The 9,886-nt window shown below is 33.9% G+C and overlaps 1 protein-coding gene across 2 annotated transcripts; it reads right to left on the reverse strand.

The window, feature by feature from the left end:
• Positions 1-319: 319 nt before the first annotated feature.
• Positions 320-2,319, reverse strand: LOC132429584 (protein SET-like). 2 transcript variants are annotated; one of them, XM_060018071.1, is made up of 2 exons: positions 1,213-2,319; positions 320-1,171 (listed from the first exon to the last, which is right to left on the reverse strand). In XM_060018071.1, the coding sequence occupies exons 1-2, from the start codon at positions 1,979-1,981 to the stop codon at positions 1,164-1,166; spliced, it is 777 nt and encodes a 258-aa protein (XP_059874054.1). In that variant the 5' UTR covers positions 1,982-2,319; the 3' UTR covers positions 320-1,163. The 2 variants fall into 2 exon arrangements, with proteins under 2 accessions (XP_059874054.1, XP_059874052.1); XM_060018069.1 differs by having other exon boundaries at positions 320-2,319.
• Positions 2,320-9,886: the final 7,567 nt, after the last annotated feature.

Genomic DNA, 9,886 nt, shown 5'->3' on the forward strand with positions numbered 1-9,886 from the left:
ATAAGTGATATCATATGATATTTGCCTTTTTCTGTCTTACTAACTTCATTTACTATGATAATATCTAGGTCCATCCATGTTGCTGCAAATCACATTATTTCATTATTTTTTTGGCTGAGTAATATTCCATTGTATAAATATACCACAACTTCTTTATCCATTAATCTATCAATGGATATTTAGGTTGCTTCCATGCCTTGGCTGTTGTAAATAGTGCTGCTATGAACATTGAGGTGCATGTATCTTTTTTTTTTTTTTTTTTTTTTTTTTTTTTTTTTTTGTGTACACCTTTAGTTTTATTGTAACAAAGCAACTTGTACACTTTTAACGTTTAAAACTGAGCATCATCTTTCCTTTCCAGTGAAACAAAAAGAAAAATTTAAAAATAAACAGGAACAAAATTACAATAGAGAATGTCAATTGCAAATAAGATCCTACAGGTTCTGCTGATTCTCCCATCGAGTGGCAGGGCTCAAGTCATCATTAGGAGAGAATTTTATTTTAAAAGTGTCATCTTAAACTGCAAGGATGTCCGTTAAACATCACAATTAAACATGCCAAAGGAGAAGCCATGTTGTCAAAATGCCCACTTAACCCACCCAAACATCTCAAACCCACCCTTTGCTGACCTTCTATAACCCCATTTTTTTAAGTTTTTTTTTTCTTTTTTTAAACAAGAGAAAGTAGACAGATACATGTTGGTAAATGCTAACTGTCCATATTCACATAGAGACACAGTGTAATCTCTGAGCCCAATATACAGAGAAAGGAGGAAAAAAGCTAGAATTCTATGCACTACTACACAGGGGCCTAGCACCCTCCAGCTTCCAGCAGAGCTAAGGGAGCAGAAGGTTTTTCTTTTTTCCCACAGAGCATGATGGTGTTGATTCCATAAAGTTTTTGTTGAGACAGGAAGGGATAAAAATGAATTTGGAACAGAAAAGGGTAGAGATTCTTTTCCCACTGAATTCTGCTCAAGGTATTTCCCCCCAAAATAAGTTGTGAGCCATGGTATAAAGGAGAAAAGAGACCTCAAAAACAGGGCAACTGAGCACAAGAGGAGAAGGAGAAAAAAAAAAAGACTGCAACTTGCTCCCAGGGACTGGAGAAAATTAAAAAAGGAAGGTTGGAATCCATCAGTGTTCCATTAGTCATCTTCTCCTTCATCTTCCTCTCCTTCTTCCCCCTCATCATCATCTTCATCTTCTTCACCTTCATCCTCATCCCCTTCTTCATCAATATCTTCCAATCCTTCTTCCTCTTCATCATCATCATCATCTTCTTCTCCTTCCCCCTCCTCATCATCCATGTCTGGAACCAAGTAGTACTGTAATGGATTTGGCCAAATATTATCTTTGATGACCTCTCCTAACTCATCTGCACCTGCATCAGAATGATCAGTAAACCAGGTGAAGAAGCTTTCTGGTTCCTCATGCTGTCTCTTCCTGCTGGCTTTATTCTGAGTTTGACTTGAACGTTTTGTCAAATCCTTTCCGGATTTCCATTTGATTTCAGTGGACTTTGAAGATGGATCACCACTCTCATTCAGATGAAATTCTTTGGAGAGAACTTTATTTTCAAAGTAAGGGTTTTCATCAAAATAAAAATCTATTCTGTAACCTGATTTAATATCTTCAAATTCTGTCACTTCAACTCTTGTCAAATAATGCAGCGCCTCTTCATCCTCCTCCCCAAGCAGTGCAGACACTTGTGGATGGTTAACAAATGTTGTTACCCAAAAATTTGGGATTTTGGCGATCAATTCCGACCTCTTCTGAAAAAACGGTTGGCGGAGTTTGTTATATTTCTGTTCTACTTTCAAAATCTCCTCACTGGCTTGTTCGTTAAGTCTGTCTATTTCATTTTGTACTTCATCAATATGTTCAATTGCTTCTTGCTGTTCTTTTTCTGAGGTCTCGTCGGCCCCGTCGTGGTTGGAGTTGAGCTCCTTTTTACTGACTTTGGCCGCCGGCGCCGACATGGTGCTCTCCGCGGTCGGGGGGGGAGCGGGGAGGGGGAGAGAAGGGAAGGCGAAGGGGGCGGGCAGCGGCTTCCCCTCACGCCACACGCGCGGGCGCTCGCTCGGTCCGGCCGCCTCCTCCCGGCGCTCGCTCGCTTTCCCTCCCCCTGGCTCGCGCGCGCTGCCCTCGCGGCCTGACGACGAGGGAGGGGCTGGGGTTGCGTGCCGGGCCCCGGCCCGGGCTCCTGCTTACGGAGGGGAGGCGGCGGCGGGCGGGCAGGCTGCTCTGCTCCCTCACTCACGCTCCGCGCTCCAGCTAGCTGCTCGATCTCCCCGAGCCGCCTCCTCCTCCACCTCCTCCTCACGGCGAGGGCATGTATCTTTTTGAATTAGTGTTTTCTCTGGATATATGCCCAGGAGTGGGACTGCAGAATCATATGGTAACTCGGGACTTCCCTGGCTGTCTAGTGGTTAAGATTCTGTTTCCACTGCAGGGGCCACAGGTTCGATCCCTGGTTGGGAAACTAAGATCCTATATGCCATGTGGCACAGCAAAAAAAGAAATAAGTGAAAAATTAAAAATAAAGGTAAGTTCAAGATCAGAAAAAAAAAGAATCATATGGTAACTCTATTTTCAGTTTTTTAAGGAACCTCCATACTGTTCTCCATAGTGGCTGCAACAATTTACATTTCTACCAATAGTGCAGGAAGGTTCCTTTTTCTCCACACCCTCTTCAGCATTTATTATTCGTAGAGATTTTGATGATGGCCATTCTTGACTGCTGTGTGGTGATATCTCACTGTAGTTTTGATTTGCATTTCTCTAATAATTAGCAACATTGAGCATATTTTCATTTGCCTGTTAGCCATCTGTATGTCTTCTTTGGAGAAATGTCTATTTAGGTCATCTGTCCAATTTTTGATTGGGTTGTTTGTTTTGTTGATATTGAGTTGTATGAGCTGTTTTTATACTTTAGAAATTAATCCATTGTTTGCAAATATTTTCTCCCAATCTATAGTTTGCATTTTTGTTTTGTTTATGGTTTCTTTGCTGTGCAAAAGCTTTTAAGTTTAATTAGTCCCATTTGTTTTTTATTTTTTTTTGTTTGTTTTTACTTTATATTGGAGTATAGTTGATTAACATTGTTGTGTTAGTTTCATGTGTAGAGCAACATGATTCAGTTATACATATACATGTATCTATTTTTTTTCAAATTATTTTCCCATTTATGTTGTTGCATAATATTGAACAGAGTTCCCTGTGCTATGCAGTAGGTCCTTGTTGTTTATCCATTTTAAATTTAGTGGAGTGTACATGTCAATCCCAAACTCCCTAACTATCCCTTCCCCTCAGCCTTTGCCCCTGGTAACCATAAGTTCATTCTCTAAATCTGTGAGTCTGTTTCTGTTTTGTAAATAAGTTCATTTGTATCATTTTATTTTTTAGATTCATCATATAAGTGATATTTTTGTTTTTTATTTCCATTACTCTAGGAGATGAATCCAAAAAAACACTGCTGCAATTTATGTCAAAGGGTATTTTGCCTGTGTTTTCCTCTAGGGGTTTTATAGTATCTGGTCTTACACTTAGGTCTTTAATCCATTTTGAGTTTATTTTTGTATATGGTATTAGACTAATCTCATTCTTTTACAAGTAGCTGTCCAGTTTTCCCAGCACCAGTTATTGAAGAGACTGTCTTTTCATGACTGCATATTCTTGCTTCCTTTGTTGTAGATTAATTGAACATAAGCATGTGAGTTTATTTCTGGACTTTCTATCCTGTTCCACTGATCTATGTTTCTGTTTTTGTACCACTACCATACTGTTTTGATTACTTTTGCTTTGTAGTATCATCTGAAGTCTCGGAATACCCATTCTTCTGAAGGTCAAAAACTAATCCTCATTATTCATAGAAAAGTCTTATTAATTTAGAGTTTCCTAAGTCAATTGGAAATTACAATTCCTGTTTTCTTTCTGGTCTTTGGCACATGAAGATATCTGCTAATAATCACAAGTTCAAGAATTCTCTAAACATGGAAACTACTAATGCCAGATTTCTGGCACTATTAACTGCACAGAAAAGTGGTATACTACCTTATATGAAACTATATGCCTAAAAGTCTATATAGGACTTACAGTCTACTGCTTTCATGCCATGCTTAGATGGAATGGGGATATCAGTAGAAATCCTGCACCATTTACCAATTTCCTACTTGTTATTCTGCAAACTAATCACAGAATCTATTTGATTTCAGATTCCATTGTCTATTGGGGTTTCTAATTAGTTTACTCTTTCTTATTCCCCTAGCCCAGATATTTTTATTTACCTAAGAGAAAGGAGAAGGAATTAATAATACCGAGCCTTCCCTTAACATACAATTTTTGTAATCTATTATTTAGATTAAAAGCCATGATTAAACACAATTTATTCCAACTGTTCTGCCTCCTTTTTATGAGTTTCCAAGATGAAGATTAATTTAAATAGAGGAGAGCCTATAAAAATATATATAATCTAAATATATAATATATATGATATAAACATTATACATAATATATTGTATATACTACAAATATACATTTTTATATATAATATAAATATATATGTAATATATATTTATCAAAAATTTATAGATAACTACATTTAAGCTTCACTTTCCATACCTAAAAAATTTACATACTATATTAACATACAATTGATATAAATTTATGTGAAATAATTTTTTAATTTAAAATAACATCATTGGCAATGTTATATCATTATTTTTATTTTCTATTACTATAATTTAATAAATAATCTTAGTATGCAAATTGTATACATGATTCTTGTCAAACTCTCCAAGCGTTTTATTAGCATAAATTTCTAGATGTAAAATTACTGTACTAAAAGTGAAGAATATATAATTTTCTTCTTGATGTGACAAAATGATTTCAAGGCATGTCTAACTAATTTACAATATAACCAGTTTAATAGGGTTACTTTTTTTTACAACTTCCTCACAAAAACTTGTGAGAATAAGGAAGATAACCTCATAAATGTGAGTACTTTCCTTACTTCAGAAATATGCTGTTCACTGTGATAGAAACAAATTAGACATAGTAATTGGAAGCTGAAAAATACAAAGCTCACCGAAATAATTGTCCACATCAGTGAAGCATAATGCAAACCAAGATCAGAACAGGCCACTCTGATCACAATATAATAAACAAGCAAACAAATAAATGTAGGTATATTATTCTTTGGATATTTTCTCATGAGATTTAGTAATAAGGACAGATTTTGTCATGGGCTGCCTATAGACTGAATTTGGTAAATGAGGTTCAGTGTGTCTGATCTAACTGATATTCAAGAAGCTTAATCTTTTCCACCGTAACAATATAATAATGACAGAAGAGCTTTAATAGCTCTGAGTCTATCTTATTACTCTTAGTTTTCTATTTTTCATCAGTCCAATAATTAAAGATGATAGATCCCAGGACAACAATGCCAAAAATTAAATACAGGGGAATTGATTCCTAAGTATGAGTGTAAAGTGGCATGGTCTTATTATGGTATAACCACAAAATCTGGACTCAAGACTAGTAATAAAAATACCTTAGAAAAAATCTATAATATTATGTGCCAAGCATTGTTTTAAGTGCTTTACATGTGATTAATACTTTTAATTTTCAAGATAGCCCTATTAGGTATGTGTAATTATTACATTTATTTTATAGATGATGAAAATAGGCAGAGTTAAGTAACTTGCCTAAATTCAAAGGTCTGTTGAAAATCCAAAAAGCCTAGATTATCTGCTCAAAGCAGTCCTTTATAGTGACTCATTGTAATGATGTTGATAAAATATATCATTGAGCACCAAACAGTATTATCTATAATTTCCCAGTCAGATTAGCACATGTATTTCTCACTAGAATAATGATTACATTTTCTAGTAATATTTATTGACATTGTCATATTGGCATACAGGTCTGCAAAAATATCTGGACAGCCTGTACCTTCACAAGCATATGTGGCTTTAACAAGCGACATTCATCTTTCTAGGGAACTGTGTTAGGACTAGAGGAAATTTCTAGCATATGAGTTGTGGAGTTCATCTGAGGTCAGCACTATGCAATTTTAATTTTAAATCCTCAACTATTCATAGAAAGAAAACAATGACTGTGAAGAAACATTTAGGAAAATTTACTAGATTTTAAAATTATGTATAAACACTAGTACTGCTATTCAGCTTAACTCCGTTTATAAAAATAAGCTATAATTTATTCATTCTGTATGTTGTAAGTTGTCCTTAGCCAATCCAAATTAAAGCATACTTAACTAGTCCCTAAAAATAGGAGAATCTGTAGGGACTGTAGGTAAGGATGGAAGACGGTTGCCTCCATGTAAATCTGTATAAACTTGAGATGGTGCATTTGGTCAACACTTGTCCATAGAGTTACTAGTTCCTAAAATAAAAAAAAAAATTAGGCCAGACATAATTTGTGAGAGTGGCTGAGAAATATAAAATAACAGACTAAACAAAAATAGGACTAATTCTTTTATGAAAACATGGTGAAATGCTCCCCCATTGGTCAACTTCTACTGGTAAGTAGAGGATCCTCCAGGGAAGCTAAAGATAACCATTTAAAAATAGTATTACACTTTTAAATTATATTTTATATTATAAATATAAATAAATATTTATATAAATAAATATTATTTACTTATATAAAATATATATTATATTTATAATATTCAGATATTACAGTATATCTGAATACTGAGTAAGTCATTCTTCAGGGTATCCAGAAGATCTTTTTATATTTTTCTTTTTTGCTATAGAAAAGGCTGAAGATGGATAAAGAAGTTGCAAATCATCTGGCTCTGGGTACACTTGGGCTTTACCAATGATTAGGAAATAGGTGAAGAAGAAAGGTAAAGTACTTAGGTCTGTTCTCCTGAGAGACCCTAGACATCTAATTAGACCCTAGACTTTCCAAAGAAATCCAACAAAAATAAGACAGTTGTCCTTAAAATGTAGAGCTGACTTCATACAATATCTGAAACTGTTGAAAATAACCACTATTTGGAATAACTACTATTCCAAATTCTCCTTGGCATGAGTAATGTAGAAAGTGATCAAACAAGTAACTAACAAGATTGTTTGTTTGTTTTTCCTGGCCATGCCAAGGTTAAAGTTGGTCTGACTTGAAGAGACAATGATCAAGGCAGGCCAGGTATATGTAGCTTCAGAAGTATAGCTGTGGGACACCCCTGTGCCTTGAGAAGAACTCTCTCTGCTTAGTCTAGGCTACCACACAATTGTCCTTCCTATGTATACTCTTCCATATGTCTTTCTTCTCAGCTTTAATTTCAAATAAAATGTTTACAAATATGATTAATTTAATTTCAAATAAAATATTTAATTTGCAGATTTAATTTCAAATAAAATGTTTACAAATATATAATTGAGTGTGAAAGACAAAATTTCTCAAGTTCTGATATTGTGAAATGTCACAAGAAAATATTAAAACAACCATGCACTTTGCAGAGAGAATCATTTTTTGGCTTTTAGAAGACTAATCCTATAACTTGAGAATTTTTGGCAACCATACCACACCACTGTCAATGTCATAATTCAAAAGTATACTCTATTAAAACTACTTAAAAAAAGAATGGGCCCTAACACTAGTAATGTTATTTGCTATATTTCACATTCATAATTATTTACTAATGTAAGAAAAAATTCCTAAGCATTTATCTCTATACAAGTTTGAACATTTAAGTTTTTTTTTTTAATTTGCATTTCCTATTAAGCAAAAACTAATATATGTCCTGTATTACCAGACCCTGTGCAATGAAATTTAGAAACCTTTCCTAACTAAATCCATACAACACTCTCACATGGTAGATATTATTACCCTCATGTTACAGTTGAAGAAAATGAAACACAGAGAGCAATGTTCCAAGGTTCAAAGGGTAATAGTGGGCAAAATCATCATGCTGCGTTACATTAATCTAAGTTGGAAGGATTTGTTTAAAATCACTATGATTTAATTATTCTGTTTAGTAGTATATGTAGTAAACTACATAGTATAAAGTCCTTACACATAAAAGGTTACTCCGTAACAATTTATTTTTACTCTATTTGATGCAACAATTGTCTTGACAAATGTTATGCTATATACCTTATATTTATTTCAAATAAAATGTCAGATGTTTTTGGGGAGAAAATGACGTTTAGATTAGTGATGAAGTATAGATTTTAAATAAAGTCAGGTTAAGGCATTTTTTGCTTGATAAAACCTTGCAATGTGGTATAATTAACATAATTTCTTATTATGGTTTCATTTCAATGTTTTCATGACATGTAAATAGTTTAGCTATCACTCTATGTGGATGCTCATGAATTATTGATCTAATCTCTGTTTAACCAAAATCACTGTGCTCCACTTTTTCCTTAAATGGCACTTATTATGTAAAAATACAAAGAACTCCATTATTCATGAATTAGAGTGATGCTTTCAAAATATACCAACATTTTTAAAATAAATTTGAGCAATGTTCAGTTGCATGAGTATTATTTAAATTCTAAAATTATATATTAGTCATATTTATTTAACATATTTTGTAGGTTAAAACAACACAATAACTACAGAACAAGAGAAGATTTGACTACTGAATTAAATAAATAATACTCAGATTATCAGGTATAAATTTCTCAGACCTCACTTCCAGTTCATCTGTATATAAACATCTAAGGTAGAATGCCATGAATTAGTGTCATGGAGATTACTATTCTTTAAAGCAAAATATGCAAATGTTAAAATTGGACTCCTGTAAAATGTTAACTTTGACCCTGTGCCATAAATCTATTTTGGGAAGGCAAAAATTGTTTTTCTTGTAAACTTTTGTTCCACTTGAAGTCTTCAAGAATATTCAAGGACAAAAATGTTTTTCTTTAATTTAAAAGGCTACCTATTTTTATATGCATGTGAAATGCTTCACTGCAGCTTTTCTAATTCAATCCCTCAGTATGCTGCAAAGTCAGTTTGGAAATCTTTCTTTCTTCATATGACACTGAAGGTTGTTTTCAAACAAAATCTCCTGAAAAGAAAACTAAATATCCACAAGAGAAAAGCACTGATTCGATGCTTGGATAAGAAACAAGTGTGATATACTGTTCTGTCTTCTTATTTAGACGCAAAAAAGATGAATATGTGATGTTTCTTTTCCTTTTAGAGCAATGCCATGTACTATCAACAAATACCGTCATGTGTATTGCTGCTCAAAAACACATTTTGGTGAGGGATTCGACGTTTCCTGCTATTTATTGATGTGACAAAAATAACTTCTAGATAATAACTCAGTTGAGAGAGTCAGGAAGGATTCTATTTGAGCCTTTGATTTGAAAAACCTAAAATGATGAAAACAGAGAAGAGGAGGATGAGGATCCACATAGTTGTAGACAAAAGAAGGAGGAAAGCATGTAAGGAGAGAGGAACAGAATACACTCTATAGCTGGCTCTCTCTTTTTAAGGAAGAAGAATGCTATTGCCTTTATGAACACACTCTTTAAGGAACTATTTTTTATTAAGTGCCTATTATCCAACATGTGACTTATACAAATTATCATATTTAATCCTTGTAACAAAAATGTGTTTATCACATAGAAACATTGCCAATCAAAAATTAAGTAATTTGCTCCAGTTTATGGACTCTAAATGCAAACATGCTTCCTAAACTCAATATTTTTCCATTCTATCAGTCACTCTACTTTTAAGTCCAGTGTTTTCTGAGATATAAGCTGCATTCACTTATTCTTCAGTCTTGTGTTCGCATATTAAAATTTGTGGCTCCCACATAGTCTATCAAGACTCAGCTCAAATGCCATAATGTCAATGAAACATTCCCTGATCCTTCTGGACTGAAAGAATTCTTTTACTTC

Source organism: Delphinus delphis, chromosome 8, assembly GCF_949987515.2.
Source record: "Delphinus delphis chromosome 8, mDelDel1.2, whole genome shotgun sequence".
Lineage (NCBI taxonomy): Eukaryota > Metazoa > Chordata > Mammalia > Artiodactyla > Delphinidae > Delphinus > Delphinus delphis.